This window comes from Leishmania panamensis, assembly GCF_000755165.1.
Source record: "Leishmania panamensis strain MHOM/PA/94/PSC-1 chromosome 27 sequence".
NCBI lineage: Eukaryota > Euglenozoa > Kinetoplastea > Trypanosomatida > Trypanosomatidae > Leishmania > Leishmania panamensis.
In genome coordinates this window covers 433,583-454,721 of record NC_025873.1, presented here as the reverse complement: position 1 = coordinate 454,721, position 21,139 = coordinate 433,583, and the positions used below count along the sequence as shown (strand labels likewise).

General features: G+C 56.9%; 7 protein-coding genes across 7 annotated transcripts, besides 2 other annotated features; all 7 read left to right on the top strand.

The window, feature by feature from the left end:
• Nucleotides 1-109: part of a repeat region that runs on past the window's edge.
• A 489-nt stretch (nucleotides 110-598) lies between these two features.
• On the top strand, nucleotides 599-2,257 carry LPMP_271140 (hypothetical protein; the record flags this gene model as incomplete). Its single annotated transcript, XM_010701901.1, has 1 exon — nucleotides 599-2,257. One exon carries the CDS (start codon nucleotides 599-601, stop codon nucleotides 2,255-2,257), a length of 1,659 nt encoding a protein of 552 aa, XP_010700203.1.
• A 412-nt stretch (nucleotides 2,258-2,669) lies between these two features.
• Nucleotides 2,670-3,111: a repeat region.
• Nucleotides 3,112-5,091: 1,980 nt separating this feature from the next.
• On the top strand, nucleotides 5,092-7,524 carry LPMP_271130 (intraflagellar transport protein IFT88, putative; the record flags this gene model as incomplete). Its single annotated transcript, XM_010701900.1, has 1 exon — nucleotides 5,092-7,524. One exon carries the CDS (start codon nucleotides 5,092-5,094, stop codon nucleotides 7,522-7,524), a length of 2,433 nt encoding a protein of 810 aa, XP_010700202.1.
• A 1,708-nt stretch (nucleotides 7,525-9,232) lies between these two features.
• Nucleotides 9,233-10,312, top strand: LPMP_271120 (hypothetical protein; the record flags this gene model as incomplete). The annotated part of the gene is made up of 1 exon (XM_010701899.1): nucleotides 9,233-10,312. The coding sequence occupies one exon, from the start codon at nucleotides 9,233-9,235 to the stop codon at nucleotides 10,310-10,312; it is 1,080 nt and encodes a 359-aa protein (XP_010700201.1).
• A 670-nt stretch (nucleotides 10,313-10,982) lies between these two features.
• LPMP_271110 (hypothetical protein) lies at nucleotides 10,983-11,660 on the top strand (the record flags this gene model as incomplete). The annotated part of the gene is made up of 1 exon (XM_010701898.1): nucleotides 10,983-11,660. One exon carries the CDS (start codon nucleotides 10,983-10,985, stop codon nucleotides 11,658-11,660), a length of 678 nt encoding a protein of 225 aa, XP_010700200.1.
• Nucleotides 11,661-12,948: 1,288 nt separating this feature from the next.
• MRP1 (mitochondrial RNA binding protein 1) lies at nucleotides 12,949-13,656 on the top strand (the record flags this gene model as incomplete). Its single annotated transcript, XM_010701897.1, has 1 exon — nucleotides 12,949-13,656. The coding sequence occupies one exon, from the start codon at nucleotides 12,949-12,951 to the stop codon at nucleotides 13,654-13,656; it is 708 nt and encodes a 235-aa protein (XP_010700199.1).
• Nucleotides 13,657-15,228: 1,572 nt separating this feature from the next.
• On the top strand, nucleotides 15,229-17,211 carry LPMP_271090 (hypothetical protein; the record flags this gene model as incomplete). Its single annotated transcript, XM_010701896.1, has 1 exon — nucleotides 15,229-17,211. The coding sequence occupies one exon, from the start codon at nucleotides 15,229-15,231 to the stop codon at nucleotides 17,209-17,211; it is 1,983 nt and encodes a 660-aa protein (XP_010700198.1).
• Nucleotides 17,212-18,112: 901 nt separating this feature from the next.
• On the top strand, nucleotides 18,113-18,703 carry LPMP_271080 (hypothetical protein; the record flags this gene model as incomplete). Its single annotated transcript, XM_010701895.1, has 1 exon — nucleotides 18,113-18,703. The coding sequence occupies one exon, from the start codon at nucleotides 18,113-18,115 to the stop codon at nucleotides 18,701-18,703; it is 591 nt and encodes a 196-aa protein (XP_010700197.1).
• Nucleotides 18,704-21,139: the final 2,436 nt, after the last annotated feature.

Here is a 21,139-nt window from a genome sequence, read left to right as displayed (position 1 = left end):
ACAGGCCTACAGCTGCTTCGCACCACGCGATAGACCTGTGACAAGCTGGGGAAGAGTGGAATGTGACTCAGGTTGTATGGAGGAGAATCGTCGTACTGAAGCTGAAAAAGGATTCACTCGCTAAGCATCCTCTGTGTTCGTTTACCTTTTCGGCCTTTTCTCTCTTCAGTCCTCTTCTGACAATCATACCTCTACCCCTCTTTCCTTCTCTCAGCTCAAGCGGCTCACCGCACGTCTGTCCATCTCTCCTTCTCTTTCTCCCTCACCTCACCTGGGGTGCGTACTGTACTGCGCTAACTACTCCAGCTTCTTACTTTTCCCTTTTTTTTCTGTGTGTGGTTCTCTCTGCGTCATCGCTCTTGTGCTTCCTGCCGCCCATCGTCCCTCCTCTTCGTCACCTCCGGAGACTTTCGTCCTTTGCGTGTTTACGAGGAGGGACGTTATTACACAAATCGGCAGCTCCTCCTGTCCCGTCAACACGGCCGTGGGTGTGGCGCTCCCCGGCTGCACAAACCTTTTGTTTTCTTGCCCACTCCCCCCCCCCCACTTTGCACCCCCCCCTACACACACCCACACACACCCACAGGGGCTCGTAAACATGTCCATTCGCGCGGTCGGTTGGCTGCAATCGAAGCTCGGTCTCGACATTGGAGGTCGTGGCCCCGGCGGCGATGAACTGGCTGGCTTCTCCACGACACAGAACCTTAGCTGCAGCAAAGACCCTGTTGCAGCCGCAAACGGCGACCTAGAACCTGGCCTGAGCGGTGGTGGCAATGGTGGCGGTGGCGTTGGCGCGCTTTCCAGCCTGGCCAGTGAATGGGAGTCGAAGCTTGGCCAGATGTGGAAGCAGGCAAGTGACAAGGCGACGCAGTACTGGAGCAACAACATGGTTGGCCGAGCGGCCAACGACCCATTTGGCTTTGGCTCCGCGGGGTCGCAAGGCGGCCTTGACGGCAACTCCGCGACAGGCGACACCCCTGAGCTAGACGAAAGCGGCCTTCCAGTGACGCGAAATTGGTATTACTACGATGCGCAGCTTGGCCGCTGGACTGTGTCGCGAGATGCCCCAGATAGTGTGCAACGGGAGTACTATGAGAAGCTTGAGGAGGTGGAGCGGGGGCAGCTGAGTCAGAAAACGGTGGCGCCGCCGCCGCCGCCGACCGCCACTGCCGGAAGGTCACCACCACTTCTCGGGGCAACTGGGGGTGCTCGCGGCGGCCACAATCTACACTACGCTCTCCCAGACTACTTTGGTACCGCGAGCGCAACCCCAGCGATGCCGCAACAGAGGGCTCAGCCCTACACCGTCTACGGCGATGCCCCTTCGTATCAAGCCCAATCAACTGCTCCCATGGTGTCTTCTCCATCGACGATGATGAGCACGCACGCTGGTGCCTACTACCTACCTACCCCGCCAACCACCAGCACAACTACCTCGGCGACCACTCAGGCCCCATCGCACATGCAGTCACTATCGGCTCACTCGCAGATGAGCTCTCCACCACAGTCTGCGCAGACATACCTGCCGGCGATGCCTGCTATATGTGTGCCGACGTACCCTGCCGTTGAAAGTGCTTATCCTGCCGCCTCCGCGTCACTGACTCCCAACTCGGACGCGTCATCATTGCCACCCCCTACACCTGTCCAGTCCTCGCAGCCGCATGTCTATTCGCCTCCGGCGCACGACGGAATCTCTACATCCCCACCAGCACCTGCACAATCGCAGCACTACGGACCGCCGCCTCTTCAGTCGAAGGCGCCGGAGCACTACCTCTCTGTCTCGGGCGACAGCAGCACAGGCGTGCCTTCTCTGTCTTCTGTGCACGCAAGTGCACCAGCACCTACACCGTGTGCAAGCACTGCCCCAGGCACATATCCGTACAGCGGCGGCAGCGCCTGCAATAATGTCAGTGATCAGCACTCAACTACAGCTGTCGTGAGCGCCAGATTCCCAACCCCTCCGCAGACAACATTTGTCCAGAACACGGCGGTACTACAGCAGCAACCTCAGCCCCCAACAAGCGATCCGTACGCCTATCCGGCCGCAGTGACAACAGCAGTGGCCGGCCAGGCGTTTGCGCCTGCTCCCGCCGCACCGGAGCAGCCTCAACCACCCAAAGGAGTGGCGAACGGCTACAGTGTACATCCCCCCGCCACCTCACTGGGCACCTTCCAGACCATCAGTGGTGCGACAGCGCGGCCGAGTGCGATCGGATTGCCGCCGCCGCCATCCTTCAAGCCATTTTCTCCGTTTTAAACGCGAACCGGGGTTACGCGGACAAGACACCGTGGCAGTGATAGAGGCGTCAGGTGTTTCGAGGCGACTGAGCCACAAAAGAGAATCACGAACGCGTGTACAGGACGAAGACGCGCTCCAACGAGAAGACGCGTGGAGCGTGATGCTCGCCAGTTTTCCCGATTGGGTGACAGCTGATATGTTGACGGGTCTCAGACGTGTGATTGTGTGTGGTGTTCTTCGCTTGCTTCCGTCTTTCGCAGCCTCTTCTTCTCACCCTCAGTCCTAAGGACACACCCACACATGGAGAGAGAGGCCAAGAGTGGAGTGAAGAAGGGGAGGGAGGCTGCGCGGATACCTCTTTGTGCCCGTGTGTGTGTGTGTGTTGCTTTGTCTGCTTTCTTTTTTTTCGTGTCGCAGGTATGTTTTCCTCATGATGGCCGGCCACCTCACCGCGTTGTATCCAGTGCTCAGCACCCACTCGTTGTGGGGAAGCCAAGCGACCTGCAGCCCGTCCTCGGGTACGGCTGCAGACTCCTGGGGCTGTCGGACGGGTCTGTGCTAGTGCTGTGCGAAAGAGACGTGTTGCTGTAAGCAGGTTAGTAGAAGCCCGCGACGGATTGTGTCGACGGTCCCGCAAACATATGCATTCGCCTGCTGCCTCTCTGCAGTGGCTGCGCTGCGATGATGTTGGGCGTAGTTGTGGACTCAGCCTGCGTTGTATGCGGTGGCATTGCAGTTGACTGAGCGACCCCCAAGGGTATTGGGTGGGCCGGGCTCCTTGGCGCAGCCGTGGCGCAACAGAGACAGATGGGCTGCGGCTGTAATGCGCATGTTGGCCGACGTGTTCGTAGTGGAACGAGAAATGTGGGGGAGCGGGAAGGCAAAAATGCCATGCCGGTTGCCCTTTGGCTTCCTACGTTCCCGCATATGTATTTTGTGCTACTCTCTGCTTGTTTCACCGATTTGTTGCTCTGTCGTCGTCACCCTCGCTTTCTCTCTGTACGAGGCGGTCGCTGCTTCCTGCCCCCCCCCTCCCCCCCTTTTTTTTGCCTTGACTTCTCTTTTTTTTCTCTGCGTATATGCGCGTGGCCCTCTCCTTCTCTCGTTGACTCGAAGGCGGGTTTCCGTCAGGCTTGCGGAGGTGTTTTATCCCTGCTGTTTTTTGTGTCGTGCTTTTGCCCCTCCCCCTTCCCCTGAAAGGTCATTCAGAGGGCGTACGCTTGTGTGTCTGCAGCCAGGCACCTCTTTCCCTCTGCACACTCTTCTCATCTTGGCCTTGTCTCTCCCTCTACTACGTTCTCCCTCTCGGCGCCTTCCCTGCCTCTTCGCGCGGGCTGCAGCTACAGGCGTCTGTTTGCCTTCATCTACTTCACCTTACCGACCTCGCAGTCTTCCGCACCCTCTGTGCTGAGATTACCGCCTCTGGTGGTGGTGTGTGGAAGGGAGCGGAGCGAAGGCGAAGGGTGGTTCGGTTACAGCGCTGAGAGGAGGGCAAGCGCGCCGCTTCTTGTGTACTTGCATGAAAGTTTATCGTTGACGAGATCCGCGGTGACTACTCATCCTAGTCACTGGCGAAGCCGTGGGGAGAGGAAGTGCCATATCCGTGTGTATGTGGAAGGCTATTGTGAGTATGTAGGATGTGTCTTGTCGAAGTGAGGCTTGAGGGAGTGTGTGTAGTGTTGTGTGCGTTGTTCCCCATGCGGACTCGCTTTGTCAGCTTTCTCTGCTACTGCGCGACTTGACAGGGTCTGTTTTTTCATTTATTCATTTTTGTTGGCGGATACCGAGTAAGCAGAGTGCGAGCAGGACGGGCGAGCGAGATGGAAGACGCATACCTGTGGATGGCGGCGAGTTTTATGATCTTGTGTGGAGTGGGTACGTGTATGAGTAATGAGGATTTGCTTGTTTGCTTGCGCGAATGTGTGCGTTTGTGCTTTGCTGTTTCCAGATCTGAATGATGAATGGAAAGCATTACTGAGCAGACACTGCCTGTTTGCTCAACAATCACACAGGAAAAAAAAGGTACAGTGGTGACAAGAGTATCAACCAGGACGTGTCTTCTGGTAATCTACGTGAGCCACCCGTTACAGCCTCCTCCCCCTTTGCGCTACCTATCTTTGGGCACTCGAGTTGTCATTGCGTGCTTCTTCCGCTCTGTCTGACGCACAGTTGTCCTTCCCGTGGTGTTGAAGAGGACTCGGTCTTCTGTTTCGGAATGCGCGTCATCACTTCGTTAAGACTCCAAGCGTATGCACTCTCCATCCCTCACCTGCTATCTTTCTTCTCTTTCTCGCTCCTTCCTCGCTCCCTCTGTTCATCCCTCTCCGGGGAGCGCCCTGTTAACGGCTTCACATTCTTCGTTGCTTTGGCCAATTACCCAGAGACCTGCTGGAAAGGACGTCTCATAGATTCGTTTCGTTGGCCCACCCCCACCCTCACCCCATTCACACGGTTGGCTGGCACCTGGTGCTTCTCATATAATAGCTCTGCGCTTGCGTCTCTTGGTGTCGCGTTGCCCCTCCATTGCCCTGCGCTCCCGGTGCGGAAACCCCAGCAGCGCTTCTCTGTACCCTTTTTATGCGCAGTCTTCATCGCACTTCTCTCTCCCTTTCCTTCTCTCACCATTGCCGTCGCACAACAGCTGCGACGCTGCAGTCCTCCGTTCTACGCCCGTTCCCCCCTCTGCTTTCCCCCGCAAACCTCCCCTGCCGTGCACTGCGCCGTTTCGCCCTTCCAAGCATTTGTTAGCGCGTGTGTTAGCGTGGAGCCGCCATCACGCTGCTGCTGCCGGCGTTTTCTCCCACCCTGGCTCCCCTTTTTGGTCTCGTTACGGAGGCGAGGGCTTGAGCAGGATGAACAGCAACGACGAAGATATCTACGCGGCCTTCCAGACGCCGGATATCGGGTCGAACCCATGGACGACGAGCACAAACCCGTTTGAAGCCCCACCGCAGGAGGCTATGAGTGGCAACCCCCTCATGCAGGCCCCGCCTTCGCAGTGGGGACGGGCAGGCATGGGCTCCGCCTGGGGTGTACCGGGCAGCCGCATGGGTGCGGTGGGCTGCGGTCTCTCCGGCGCCGCGCGACCCATGACGTCCAACCGCGCCGTCGGCTTCCGAAGCACGAACGCCGGCGGCGCTGCCGTTCTCTTTGACCCCACTGGTCAAGCCCGCATGACAAACATGACGATGGGCCCAGCCCCTCCGCTGAAGAAGCGGAGTGAGAACAGTCAGGAAGAGGAGCTGGCTGAGATGGAGAAGCAGGTGAACAAGCTGATCGAGGAGAGCGCCATGCTGGCTCTGCAGAAGGACTACGGCGCAGCCCTCGAGAAGGCCAAGGATGCCGGCAAGCTGGAGCGGTCACTATGCAAAAAGCGCGAGCAGTACGGGTTCGTCGAGCAGATCAATGTCGACCTTACCTACGCAGTGCACTTTAACTTGGCGGTCCAGTACCAAAACCATCAGCTGTACACCGAGGCTCTCAACACGTACAACCTCATCATTCGCAACGTGCAGTTTCCGCAAGCTGGCCGCTTGCGGGTGAACATGGGCAACATCTACCTTGCGCAGCAGAACTACCTCTTAGCCATCAAGATGTACCGCAAGGTGCTGGACGAGACGCCGACCGCGGGCAAAGAGCTCCGCTACCACCTCTGCCGCAATATCGCCAACGCGTTTGTGAAGCTGGGCCAGTACAGGGACGCTGCGAACAGCTATGAGACAGTGGTAGAGGGCAACGGCGACGTTAATGCCACGTACAACCTCATTTTGTGCTACTACGCGCTGGGAGAGACGGAGCAGATGAAGCGAACGTTCACGCGCCTCACAAATTGTCGCCTCACGGGGCTCGACAGCGAGGAGGACTTTGAAGAGGAGGAGAAGTGGAAGGACGTCTTGGTGGACGACGGTCTGAGCCGCATGCGCAAGGAGCGCCATGCCAGGTATCTCAAGTACATCATCACAGCGGCTCGCTTGATTGCTCCAGTACTGCATAAGGACTGGTGCGTCGGCTACGACTACATCATCTCCCAGTTGCGCAACTACGAGATGCGCGACCCGACCTCGCATGTGGCGAGTGAGCTGGAGATGTGCAAAAACCTGAACTACCTCAAGCACAAGCGCTATCAGGAGGCAATCAACGGCCTGAAAGAGTTCGAGAAGAAGGACAAGAGCCTCCGAGCACGGGCGGCCACGAACCTGGCGTACCTCTACTTCCTTGAGGGTGACTACGACAGCGGGGAGCAGTACAGCGACCTCAGCCTCGGCGCGAATCAGTACAACGCCAAGGCGCTCGTGAACAAAGGCAACTTTTCCTTTGTCAAGAAGGACTACGACAAGGCGAAGGAGCTGTACAACAAGGCCCTGGCGGTAGAGGCTGACAACGTGGAGGCCATCTACAACCTCGGCTTGGCCGCCAAGAAGCTAGGGTTGTACGAGGAGGCGGTGCGCACGTTCAAGCGCATGCAGGCGCTCGTCGACAGCAACGAGGTGCTCTACCAGATTGCTGACCTAAGCGACCTTGTCGGCGACCCGTCAGCGCTGGAGTGGTTCAACCGCCTCATTGGTCGTGTGCCGACGGACCCGAACGCGCTGGCCCGCATCGGCTCCCTCTACGCCCGCGACGGCGACGATGTGCAGGCGTTCCACTACTACCTGGAGGCCTACCGCTACTACCAGGTGAACATGGACGTCATTTCATGGCTCGGCGCGTACTTCGTGAAGAACGAAGTCTACGATAGGGCGGTGCAGTTCTTCGAGCGAGCCTCGCATATTCAGCCCCAGGAGGTGAAGTGGCAGCTGATGGTGGCCTCTTGCCACCGCCGCCGCGGTGACTACGTGCAGGCGAAGCGGCTGTACGAGCAGTTGCACCGCAAATACCCTGGCAATGTCGAATGCCTCAATTACTTGGTGCAGCTCTGCAAGGACGCTGGTCTCAACGAGGAGGCCAACGAGTGGTTCAAGACAATGAAGAAAGTGGAGCGGCAGCAGATCCACAGTAGCAGTAGCAGTGTCGGCGGTGAGAGCGGCGACGACGAAGGCGACTCTTCGCTCGAGGGCGGGAGCAACATCCACGCCCATCGCCGCCGCACAAGTGGCACGGTCGCGCCCGATACGGCAGTGGCGGGCCGCCGAGCAGGCGGTGGTGCTGCGGCCGACAGAGACTTTTCCACTGGGCTCTCCGACGACGACATTGTTGATGGAAAAGCCAAGCGGAATGGATCGAAGGGTTTGAAGAAGGTGAAGGACAGCGACTCGGACGATGAAATCAACCTGCCCGGCATTTAGTCGTGGACCGGGGAGGGGCAGACAGACGGTGTGCCATACTGCGTCCCCTCTCCCCTTCGCCCCCCTGCCTGGTTGTTTGTTGGCGTTCGGCGCATTTGCGCCGTCCATCTCTCGAGTTTGCTCCGCTCTCCTGCCAACCCTCTCGTGTATGCAACTCTCTCTCTCTCTCTCTCTTGCTCATTTCCCTTCACACTGTAGGCTGTGCGCTCGATGCAGACTACTACTACTACACCCCACGTGCTAACCAACGGAAGGCGGCAGCGTGTGTGTGCGTGTGGGAGAGAGGCGCAATACGTTGGCGCTTTATGTAAAGCTGAACCAGCAGTTGCGCGTATTTCTTCTCTCTTTTACTTTGAGGTGGTCTTGCCACAGTAGTGGGTTCCGCAAGGAGGCTACGGGTTCTCTCTCTCTCGCTCTGTTGCTCTGTGCTGTCTTTTCCTATGACGCCACTCGTGCACCGCGCAGAAAACACGTTGTTCCTCGCGGAGAGGGCGCGTCTGCGGATCGGTGATGTGCGTGTTCTCGTTTTCCCCCCTATTTGTTTGTTGGCTCGTTTGTCTGTTGTTCCCTCTCCCTACCTGTGATGTAGTTTATATGAAGGGGAGGGATGAACAGAGCAAGAAGGTACTCTTCCACTCAACGTCTCTATGTACTGTGACAGCACAGTTGAGAGGAGAGAGACGAGGAGGAGGGGGAGGAGGAGGGGACCACCATTGCAGCCTCTTTAGCTCTACTGCGCTGCTCTCTTGTGCTTTTCCTCCGTCACTCATGCGTTTCGTTTCTTCTTGACCTCTGTTCGCCCCTCTCCTCATGGCGAGTGTGAGTGTGTGCTTGTATCCGCAAGCGTACAGTTGGGGGCTTCCCCGATCCCCTTTCTCTTATTTTTTTTTTCGCTCTTAGACACCAGAAAGGCAACAGCAAGAGCGACATATGCACTCACATGTCTACCCAAACAAAAAGGCGCGATGCGTGTTGCTGCCCCCAGGCTGCCCCTCACCCGCCATCTACCATACTTCTTTGTGGGGTTTGTAAGGCAAACGAAAAAGGAGAGAGGGCGGTGGAGTTGGGGGTGCCGGCGAGGCGGGGACTGCCCTTCTTGCACTCTCTTCTCTCCTTCGGCCTCTAGCAGTCCCCGAGGGACGCATTGAGGGAACACGCGCAGTTTCGATGTGGGCGCGTGTGTCTGCGTGGCCACATCGCCCTCTTTGGGCGCTTACCCTCCTCTTCGCCGCACCTGTGGAGTGCGCGCACATGTGCCATCCCACCCCTACACAGACGGACACGCGAAAAGAGAGCCCACGCGGCTACACCTTTGTGCCTCCCTCCCTCCCTCCCTTCCTCTCTCCTCGCGCCCCATACCTTCTCTGCCTCTCCCCTCTCTTGCCGAGGCCGACGTCAGTTTCGTGTGCTTTTTTTGTGTGTGTGCACCGGCGTTCTCGTCGACGCCGCCGCAGGTGGAGAATGCCGAGCTGACTGGCAAAAGAACCATCACCGCTGCTTCTCAGCGTTTTAGCACTGAAGGTGAAGGAAAGAGCCAATTCTTGCGCGTCTCGTCACCTGTACGTGTGCGTCTGCACGTGCATATGTGCGAGGGTGGTGGTTCGTTTTCACCCTCGTCCCACGTGCTTTGCTTGTGCACGATCTCCATCGGTCCAAGTGGGCGTCCACGATACACAAGATCAGGTTGTCCACTCACTCAGCGTGGACTATGTACAGCAGCGACGAGTCCGAGCTTAGCTGCGACTCTAGTGGCTCCCTGCAGCAACAGCCTAATACGCGCACCCAGACGAATGCGCAGAAGCAGTACGATGATGGACCCGATGTTTATGATAACTTCGATGACAAAGAGCCAGAGGTGGTGACCACTGACAGTGATGAAAGTGCCACGTATGTGCAGGGCACAGGTGACCGCGGCTACTGGGGGCCGGTGGGCGAGTCGACTCTGCCGACTGAGTGCATCGAGCGCTGCGCTGTTCTGATTGACTGTTCCATGTTCGACCCGGCACTGCCGCAGGGCGACCGCAATGAGCAAGTCGTGGAATGGAGCATCCGTGTCATCCAGTATCCATTCCAGGCGCTGGAACACGAGTTAGCCGAGACAATGCTCTACATAGCAGAGGTGGATGCATCGTACATGACGAAGTTGGTGCGGGCGCAGACGATGCAGCGCTGGCGGCAGCTTATCGCGAGTCACCACGGTGTTCCCTGCCTTCCGCGTGGCATCAGCTACCAGTTTAAGGAGCTGCATCGCACTATACGCACGTTCCGCACATACGTGGACGAATTCTGCCACTCCCTCCTGGACGAGAAAAAAGGCCCCAGTCGCGTCGCAAAGGGGGCATCTCAGCAGTTAAGTGGTAGCGGCGCTGCCAGCGAGGACACGTGTATGATAGTAGCGAGGACGAAAGAGGAGGTGCTCGATTACTTGCCAGATAAGTTCTGGCGCATCATTGAGGCCGCCACAAAGACGTGCGAGTCTGAGGAAATGAAGCGCCAAATCGCCTTTTTCACGGCAGAGCGGCGACGTGATGAGGTTCTCCGTGCGTTGCTGTGGCTGCAGAAGAAGGCTAAGATATCGCTGCCGCCGTACCACGTCTTCACGATTGCCTCTTCCCTCGGAGAGGAGTGGGAGGAGCTTGTGGCGAGAGAGATGACGAATTTCTGCTGCCGGTACCACAGCCATTTAATGATAAATAAATACGGCAACCCCCACCACTGCTGCGAGAGTACGGTGGGGGCGATGGCGCATGTGATCAACGCGGCAGTCCGCCAGCAGCACGGAGGCTAAGGTGCACCTGAGGTGTGCGTACCTGTGGATGCGGGCAGCAGAGAGGGAAGACTACAGGAAGAGCAGATAGCAGAGCAAAGAGCTCTGTGGAGTTGCATAGCGCCGCATCTTCTATGCGGTAGCAGTGGTGAGGTAGAGCTACAAGTACAGCGTTGGGGAAGATAGGGGAATCATTAGAGCATCAAGGAAACACCAGTAGCAGGGCCGTGAAAGGCCCACGGCAGTTGTGAAGTGTAATTGCCATTGACTTCAGCGCAGCTTTCCAACCCTCGTAGCTTTACAGGTCCCCTCCACTCTCACCACTTCCTCTGGGCTGCTCCACGCGGCTCCCTCTCGCCTGCATAACTACGACGCGTTTTCCCCACCTCTCTCGCTGCTTTTCCACGCTGATTCACACGTGCGCCGTGTATGCGCTTTTGGTGTGCGCACACCCGCGCGTATGCGTTTTGCTATCGTTTCTGGATCTTCTCACTCTCTCTCTCTTCCTCGTATCACCTCTATTCCTGAAGCGCTCGTCAGGGACGTGCGAGCACAACACGTGTAGAAGCTGCCGTAGCGTGCACACGAACCATCCCCACGACAATCCAACCTCGCATCAAGGCGTTTCTACTGTTCTGCCTGGCGAAGAACTTTGTACACACCCTTTTCCGAGCAAGCTCTTCTCTCTGCGATGCAGGCAAACGGTCCTCAGATGTCGTACGGGGCCCAGCTGCGGGCCTCGATGCAGACGCTTCGCGCGAATGATGCCCAGTTTGAGCAGTTTACTCGCGGTCTTGGGGCGGTGCTGCAACAGTGGACTGCTCTGCAGCTCGTGGCCCAGCACTGTGACAGCCGAGCCCCCGCTGTGCTGTATGAGGATCTGTGTGCTTGGCACCAACGCGACGGAGAGGTGTACTTGGATGACATGGAGGTATACTTCGAGGAGTTCTTTGACAACATCCGCTTCGTCCGCATCGAGGATGATAGCATGCAGGAGGTAGGGGCGGTGCTGCATGACATGTACTGCCGCTGCTGTCTCAACGATTTTAGCCTGGTGGAGCACTACCTGCAGACGCTGCCCATTTATGCACAGACAAACCCGGTTGCCATGTCCGTGAACGGTGGCACCACCGATGACCCCGACAACGATGCCGAGGGGGACGACGAGGCGGGCAGTGAGGCAGGCTGTGAGGAGGACATGGGCAATGGGGATGAAGAGTCTGAGTTAATGCAGGGACCGGGGTCGCAGGCTCTGCAGCAGCCACTACAGGCACCACCACGCCAGAAGCAGCCGCAGCAGCTTCTTCAGCGTAGGAAGCGTAAGAATGCCTCGGTGCGATCCAAGAATGGCTGGAACATTGTTCAGTAGGGCGTGCCTACGAGCTGGTGCCTGTGCGTGATGGTAAAGGGGCGCACGGGAAGGCGTGCGACGCATGGGGGTGATGAGGGCACCAAAGACAAGCGCCTCTCTTCGCTTATCTTTTGAATTCTTTCGCCTTCATTGTTGCTTTCTCGCCACCTTTTCGTTGCTGTGCCCCTTCCCCCTTCCCCCTTCTTTCCTCCTGCTGCTCCTGCTTGCTTTGCCCAGCCACGACTCTCTCACCGTTCATTCCCCTTGTTTCTCCGTCTCTTCTTCCGAGGTCGCCCTCCCGTGTAGCGGAGTTTGGTCATCGCCTTCTACTCGATGCGCTTGACTAAGCTCGGCGTTTTTTTTTCTCGCACTCACGCCTTTGTGCTTGCTCGCCAACGTTTAACGTAACTAAAACACATCGTTACGATGTGCAAGCAGTGATGATCCCCCCCAAAGAAAGAAAGCGCAAGAAGGAAGGCGCTGCCGTCTAGCAGGGCCTGTATGGATGGCTCTACCGACCACGCGACGTCGTTGCACACGCCTACCGGCGTGTCAGAAGCGCGCAGGGGAGTAGAGGAGAGCACAGGTGGATGGCTAAATCCCTTCGCGCTACACAAGTCATGCATGCGTATGACCCTCCACTACGATTCTCTAGTAGCCTACCAACGCAGCACATTACTTTTTCTTTGCTCAAACTCCTGGCGCCGCGGGACCTGCTCCGCGCCACAGCTGCTGTTGCTGCCGCACTTTTCGTTGCACGTCTGAGCGCTGTCGAGAGGACTGTCTCGTACGGTGAAGCGCCTGGCTCCGGCTCGACCAGGGACGATGGCGTGTGTGTGTGTGTGATGTGTGACACCACTGCGGTGCTCATGAGTGATGTCTACAGCATGCAGTCCGTACACCTGTTGTCCCCTACATCCTTTCGTCAAGTCAACCTCGCTCCCTTCTTCTTCCCACTCCTATGATCACCCTCTCTCTTTATCTGCTTCGCTGAGCTGCTTGCTCGCCCGCAGCCGAAGCGCATATCTCAACAGAGCAACTCTGCACGTTCCTCTTCTGACATTTGATTACTACCTTTCTCTTGAAAGCGCGTCGACTGTCTTGGCCTTCTTCCCCTTCATCCACAAAGAGACCGCCCACTGTTTGGCTTCCCCACTGCCATCTACTCTGCTTGAGCTCTATCCTTATCGGTGATTCTGTAGCACTCTTGCAGTAGCCTTATTTTAGTGCAGTTTTTTTACTCTCTTCGCCACATCCTGTTAACCAGCTTCTGTTTTTTCACTTTCAAACAGTACGCACGCGCAGCATGTTCCGCTTTGTATCTGCAAGACTGCCTCTGGCGTTGGTGGCTGCCTCGTCGCTGCGCTTCCAGTCCAGCCCTGCCACATCTGCAATGAACCCAAACCGGCGCAATCAAAACCGCCGGGGCTTCACCTCTACAAGCTCACTGCCCAAGTTCGAGATACATGACGTGCGCGATGACCCGGAGCACGGGAGCATGACCCGTGTGTCAGTCGACGGCAAGCACCTGCTCGTCTCCCAATTCCCGCAGCTTGGCCCTCGCAACGCCGACCCGAACGACACTACACCGCAGTTTGACCGGGAGCGTCGCATCTCGATGCGCTTCCGCCACATAGACCTCGCTGGCTTCGTCAGCGTCGTCGAGGACCGCGTCCCGAGTCATCATGTCAAGAACAACGCGTTCGACATGGAGTTTGAGAAAACAGCGAAGGGCTACGTCTTGAAGGGTCAGGTGCACCGAAGTAACTCGCAAGCCAACGAGGAGTGGGCGGTTCGATTTGAGAATCAGTTTGCCGTGACGATGGAGCACTTTCTCGAGAGCGCGCTGACGGAGAGCTTCGGCTTTGCCCAGCACCAACGGATCTTGGCGAGAGGGGATAGTCTCCCGAGCGACAGCATTAAGAGCAACCAGGACCGCAACAGAAACCCAAACCGAAATCAAAACCGCCGTCGCACCAGCGGCAACAGCAACGACGATAACCAAGGGAACTGAGCAGTGGATGCCGGCCAGCAGGTGTGCTCTATACACGCTTCCATGCGTGTTTGTGCGCGTGCGCCTGTAGTGGTCGACAAGGAAGAGACACCCAGCGGTGATGGTGCCATGTTGGGTATTGGTTGGTTGGTATAAGTTGAGTGTAGCCCGGTGTGTCCAGCCTAGTGAAGCGGCGTCGTAGTGCCTCATCGAGCAGGTGAGCACGTGCTGTGTCTCGGCCGTGTGGTACTCACCATGCACAACTGCATCCTGGTTACAGGAGTACGTGTTTTGTACGAATGTGTGAGTGGGTGTTGTGGGGAGGGAGTGGGGTTGCTCGCAGACCACCATGCGCTGGAAGGTACTCTGCATCTGCTCATCTCTGCAGCACTCTCTCACGCAAGTCGGGTCGAAGTCGCTGTGTTCTGCGGTGCGCGAACAGTAGGGAGTTTTACTCGTAGATACGTCAATCGAAAAGGTAGCCGCTGCCTTCATGAAAACGCCTGCCGGTAGACACAAACGCTATAAGCCGAAGAAGAGAAGAAATGAAGCAGATGCGGTGACTGTGGTTCCGAGGAAAGGTCACTGCATGTGTTCGTCCTTGCATGCGCCTTGAACATGAGTGGTGGGAGTTCACGCCGTGCCCCTAGCTTTTGCGGCCGGCTGCTCGTGCTTGCTTCGTCATGGCGCTCTTGTTTCCTTGAGGGCTTTTCTAACTCGCGTGCACCTCCGTGCATGTGCGAGCGAAGGACTCGTTTTACTGGTCGACGTGCCGGCTCGGCAAGCGCGCATCTGCGGCCGCACTGGCGCCACCAGCATGTTTGCGGCTTACATGACACTCTGAACCATTGCTCCTGTTTGGATCTATTATCGCCTCCCGTGCACTTTTCCTTTCGCTTTCGATCGTCTCCCCCTTACCGTCCTGTCTGGCTGTTCTTGAATACCAGAGCGCGCCTGCAAAGCGCCTGTGGCACCCCACGTTCATCCGTTGTGTCTTCACCTGTTCACAGCGCATCTCTTCTGTGGAAGGGAAGTGGACTCAACAAGCGAAGGGGCTCTTCTTGTGTCGCTCGAACGTCGTGTGGAGTTTTTAGGTGCCCCTTTTTTTTTCCGTCTTCCGCGTAGTATCACAGAGCTGAAAGAGGGATGGGATACTCCGTGACTCACACCCCACTATCCCCAACTGGCCCTCTCCCACGTGTTCAGCACGCCTCAGTCTCGTTTTTCAGACCCACCTAGCATCACGCCTTTGCGCGAGCGTTTCTCTCGGAGCAGAGACGTAAAGGGTAAACGAAAAGCGAAAGCACTACGTCGACCCATTCGCGTGTTCTTTTCTCGGTGAACAGGGGCGAGTGCGCCTCGCGGCATCACCGATTCCCCTCTTTTCTTCCTCCACTCTCCCTCCTTCCTCCGTGCTACATTTCCTTAGTGAGAGAAGAGAACCGAGTGGAACCTCAGAAATATATAAAAAAGGCGTTCTCGTGCACTAGCGCCCCCCCTCCCCCGCCTTGGCCTGCTTGAGCGGCGGCCGTGACTGCCATAGCTTTTCCTTTCCTTCCCTTCCTTTGGTGCTTAGCCTGGTGTTGATGCGCCATGCGTTCTTGGCTTCTGCGCTGCTCACCAGGGCTTGCCACTGCGCAGGTGGTGCCCCGTGCTGCCTATGCGCTGTGTCTACACACACCCCACCGCTGCGTTTTCGTCCGTGAGCTCTCCACCCCGGTCACTCTCGAGAGCAGCAACAGAAGCGTTACTCCTTTCCCTGCACGCCTTCTCTGGCAGTTCAGCAGCAAGCGACCGCGGCACCTTGTGCTCTGCGTACGAAAACCTCTCCCTGCTGTGGTTCCCCTCGCCTCGGAGGACGCCTTTGAGGAGTGGAGCGATGCTGAAGCGGCTGAGGCACTGCCAAAGCGGACCGCCGTAGTCGATGGCGCACCACGTACACCAGAGGACTACATGTACGGGCGCCTGTTCTTGCGTCCCTACAATGTGGCTCAACTTTTGACAGTGTTGCAGGGCTGGTCGGATTTGCCTGCCGTGGTGGAGCGACCGCGCTCCTCCTTGACACTGAGCGCCGTGCCACCGGCGTCGACATCAGCAAAGCTGGCAAAGCGCAGCAACGTCGACGTGCGACCAAGGGAGGTGATGCTGACGGCTCGCTTGACGCGAAAAATGTTCTCGGCAACTCTCGGAGGCTCAGGCAGGGCCACCATCGCAGAGGCTGCGACTCACCCGTCCGCGGATTCCGATCCTGCTACCGAGGAAGACTATCCCGACTCTGTCTACGTGGACGGCGACGTGTGCACGCTGCGCGTGGTACTTCGTGACGCCGACCTCATTCTCTTCACCGTCCATCTTGAGAGCGTTTTGAGCGACCTCTTTGCCATTGAGCACTACAGCCGTAAGCTGGAGCGGTGTAATACCTTCGACTCACAACCCAGCCGTGTGTGCCATCGAACCGGCGCCAGGTTGAGCTCGTTCGTGAGGTCTTCGGCAAGGCCGCCGCAGTATCTTAGTCACCGGTACACGCCTGGTTCGAGGGCCCACGGTGACACGATGGAACCGCGTTACCGGAGCCACCGTCCTCAGCGCAGCAACCATGGCAGCAGTCACCATCACAATGCTACCACTGCTGCTGCGAACACCGCCGCTACCGGGCCCACGGAGAGTGGCAAGGGGCCGGAGGACTCGAATTTCTTTGCAGCGACATCCGCGAAGGCTGCGCCGACGACGGCCGCAAACGAAGCGGAGGATGACGACTACAAGGAGACCCTGGAAGATGTGGAGGAGGCCGAAGACGACGAGGACGACAGCGAGGCTGCCGCAGAAACTAGTGATGCAGCTACACCATCGACCCCAGCTATGGCCCCCTCGTCTTCTGCTGCGTCTTCGACCTCGTACGTCGCCACCCACACGCGAGAGCGAGGCCAGATGACGATGGAGTCGACGGACCGCTACGCCGAGGGCCGCTTTGTGCGCGATGGCAGTGTGGCCGCATCTGAGGTGCAGGAAGTGAGCCGCGTCGGTGCTTTCGATGTGCTTCACCGCACCTGGCAGGCGCAAGGGAGCACGGAAAAGGACGACGCGCAGACGACGGTGCATGCCACGGCGACCACCGGCGCATTCCGCTCCGCCAGCGGGGAGGTGACCGGCCGCTTCTCATATGAGCGCTTGTCCACGACGACAGAGACGACGTCAGCAAAGACTGCGGCCGCTGCTGCTGCAGGGACTGCCATTCCTCTTCGTCGGGAAGCTGCAGAGGGCGCCCAAGAGGCGACCGCCACGATCGACGTCACGGCAATAGGATCGAAGTCGAGTGCAGTGGTGGACGGCAAGAAACCATGTGAGAGCAAGTCGTACGAACACCAAAAGAAAAAGGAGGAGGGTGCGGGCACGGAGGCTGCCAAGCCGACTCGCAAGCGCCATCTCAGCGACAGCACTACTGCGCCCGGTAAGAAGAAGACGGCCAAGAGGAAGTCTAGGAAGGCGCCGGTGAAGCGCAAGGCTTCCACCTCTACCGCCACTTCTGTATCTGCGTCCCAAGGAACGGCCGAGTTCGCCGACACCACGACATTCTAGGCTATCGTCGCTATTTCGTGTGTAATGGCACTTTCATGGGAAGTCACGTGTGGTTGTTTGTGAGCCTCTGTGCACTTCACGGCTTTGCGGCAGAGTTGGCTGTGTGACAGTGGAGGCACTCGAGCAAGGCGCGAAACAGGTGAGGAGGGAGTAGAGCATATGCACATCCTCTTCCGCAGAACACAAGCACCTTAGTAGAACCAAAATGTTCTGTCACTGCGTACTTTCATCTCTTTACAGAGACTCTAATACAAAGCCGTAGGTAAGATGAAGCTTCAGAGAGAAGGGGGTGTACAGATTTACAGGAGCTGGACCGAGAGGAGGAGAAGGGGGGAGGCAGAGGGGAAGGGGACTGGCAAGTGGCTCTCCTCTCTCCTTTCCCCACCACCTTGTGTCTCAGGTAGTACATGTACGTATCGGAATGTGTCTGTGACTTGGGCATTAGCGTTTTTTTGTTGCTGCGCTGCGGAGGTCCAGAGGGCCAGCATACGTCTCTGACAGCTTTGCTGCTTGAACGCATTTTTTCTACTCCTTTTCTTTGTGCTCCACGGCTCTGTGCTTGCTGCACCCCCACAACCGTTGCCACACTTCGTGTTGGCCAATCAAACAAACATACTGCTCGCACTCGATGTTTATCATTTGATTGTGTGGCAGTTGCCAGCTCTCGAATCACGCATGGACCTGCGCATTGTACGTATACACACACCCCCCCACACACACACCGCAGACCGCACACCCATACCAACTTGATTGTCGTGGCGTATATACCTATACATCAATACATACGTCAAATACTCCGCTGCTCTTGCAGACCTCCCTCAAGTCCCCACTGTAGTACACCTCACCGCTTGTGAATACCCACTCACGTGCACGTCAAGAAGCAGGCGACAAGAGCGATAACATGCCGCAGGCCGCACTTCCACTGCTGGCAAAGGTTTGGTTCCTTGCAGTGGTTCCCCTAATAGTCGTGGATGCCATCTTCGTGCTTACGCGTGCCAAGAGCGTCGACCTGCCACATCCTCTGGCGGAGGTAGTCCCCTTCAAATACTGGACCGTCTACGCCCAGTACGACCGGCGCTACGCTGCGAACGATGATGCCTTTGTTGTGGTGCAATCGTGGCTGAACCTCGTGGAGGCGATGATGGGGCTCTTCGTGACTCTGTCTGCTCTGTGCAATGCCCAAAACCTCGCCATCAAGCTGGCAATTGTGGTGAGTCTGATGACGCTATACAAGACCGTGATCTACTGCCTCATCGACATTGCCGAGGGAGGCAAGTACACGCACCACATCACCTTTCATGAGCAACTGACAATGCTCATCGCCCCACTGTCAGTGTGGATTGTGTTTCCAACCATCATTCTTTATCAGTGCTTCCGCGCGCTTGCCATCGCAAATGTGTCGGGGACCTCCAAGCAAAAGACCACCGTGCCCCAGCATCATCAGCAGCGAAAACATTCCGCCAACGACCATTACCCCGGCAAGAAGAGATAGGAGACTGTGGCCCTGCCATGGTGATCGTCGATGGAGACGTGCAAAGAGCGCTACCAAAGACCCTCTCGATCGTGCCGCCGCCATACCTTCACTCTCCGGGCTGTTTTCTGCGGCACTGCCTGCACCCCTACCGCTGCCATCTGCGCCAACTTCGGCGGTGGCCTTCGGATGCGATCGGCAGTGCATGTGCTCATTTAGCAGCCCTCAAATTCCTCCTCTACTGCGCTGCAGGAGTTGCTTCACGAACGCGAGTGTAACAAGCAATCAGGTGGCAGCTCCTCCAGCCATTTGCTCGACACCCCAGGTGATAGGGAGTGATGGCTTGATATCGTTTGTCTTGTTCAAATTGAGAGCATGAGCCATGTCCCTTCCTCCCTCCCTCCCTCCCTCCCCCACTGTGGTATATCTGTGCTATTCCTGTGTACTTGTCTGTTTATACGCACATACCTCAACATGAAGGTACAGGTGTGTATGTAGTCCACCGAGACGCAGAGGTGGGGGATGGGCGGGGACTGACGTTCCTGAACCCCCTTCTTGCTCATGGCTTGAAGGTTTTGTCGCTCGGATGAAGGCGCGGAATGGGCGGCCAGGAAGAAGATGTCTGGGCTGGGAGTCGTAATTTGCATCTCACTTCTGCCAAAAAAAATGCCAACCATTTTTCAGTTCATCTATTTTCTGTTTGAAGGCCTATAGTTCACAGGCTCTCGTACGCGATCGAATGACCACACCAGGGAGCGTCCCTGCCCCGCCCTGCCTCTCTCCACTATTCCCTTCACCTGCACTGACGCGTTTTTTCATCTCCCGTTTCAACACGGTTTTCTTCCTCCCCCCGCCATGTTCTTCTGCGGCACCTGCAGAGCACACAGCACTCGTGTTCGTTGCTACCCCCCTCCTTCCACCGACGACCAGCTGAAGAAATTCAGCATCGAACTTCAACGAGAGTGTTTTTCGTTTGACTTCTTCCTGTACGTGGGACGCACACTCGCTTTTTTAAAGGCATCCGCGTCACCCAACCAGCCCTCCTTTCGCCCACCTGGCGGCGCCACTCACAGTTGCACGCTTCCGCCTCCTCATACAAGCTGCGTCTCATCTCTTGTAATATATCAGCAGAGCTGAGGGGAACGAAAAAGAACGCTAAACAGTGCGAAGCAATCACCCACAGGCATACACCCAACACCTACACTCTCCACACTGGCAAACACACGTGGAGGGAGCTAGCACGAAAAGAGAACTACAACTCCTCACACGACGTCGTCACGTTGTATGAACCGAACCTTCTCATCCTCGACCTCGACCGCGGCTGTCTAGCTTCACTTCTTACCTGTAAGTCTGTGTGTGCTTGTGTGTGTGTGTGTGCTTGCGTGTGCTGTTCGCTTCTTCTGTGCTTCTGCCGACTCTAGTCATTGTCAGCCGGCCATCCATCCATCCATCCAGACACGGAGACAGACTTCACAGCATACAAAACCCTCCCCCCGTCTACGTAATCAGCGCTCGCGACACAAGTCACGCAGGCTCGCACTCACGTGTACGACTGTCGAGATTGCATGTAAAGATCATCTTTAGCACAAAATAACGCCGCATACCTTTTGTAAGAGCGTACGCGCGGCCACTGTGCTGCAATCTTCGTGCAGTGCCATACACTTGGCTATCCACTGATTCGTTGTCGTCGATTTTTGTTGTTGTTTGTTTGTTTACGTTGGACTGCGCGTGAGCACGTTGGGGCTTCCCCACAGATTTTTAAATCTGCCCCCTTCCCCTCTCCTCCACACGCTTCTCCCTTTTTCTTTTTTTTTCGTTGGGGTGAGGCGGCTGGGTTGTGTGTTGTGTGCTGAAGATCGGGTAAACACAGCAGAAAGGCGGAAGCAAAAGAGTAGGTGCCCCCCCTTCCCCCCGCCCTCACACGCACACAGTCGAAACACATACGAATAGAGAGAGAGATCCGCTTACCTTTTGTATCACTGCTTTTACGTTTTGCTTGCTTGGTGTTTTCCACCTTCGTCTTTTCCTCCTGTTTTGCGCCTCGCCTTGCACACGTTCTCTTTTCGCGTTTGACCTCCTGATGTGCTTTCGGCAAAGTGCCTGATTTTGTGTGTATCACTACTGCTACTGCTACCTATACCGCTGCTGCTGCTGCTGCTGGCTGCCACCCTTGCTGTCGCCATCGTTTCTGCCCCCGTATCTGGGTATTCCTCCTTTTTCGCACTCAGACACTATAAAGTGCTTGTACGGAGAGCTCTACATATCCCGCTCACAGCCGCCCCCTCACTCTTTTCTTCTGAGGGCGCGACAGGTTTTACTCTCCCTTCGCGTTAGCGAGCGAGTAAGCATTGCCGCTGCCTCGCCTCTTCGGTGCTCTTTCCCGTGGTGCAAAGTAACTGAAAGGTGGTGCTTTTTTTTCTGTTTGCGTTGTTGCTCGGAGCGATTGTAAAAGCGCAG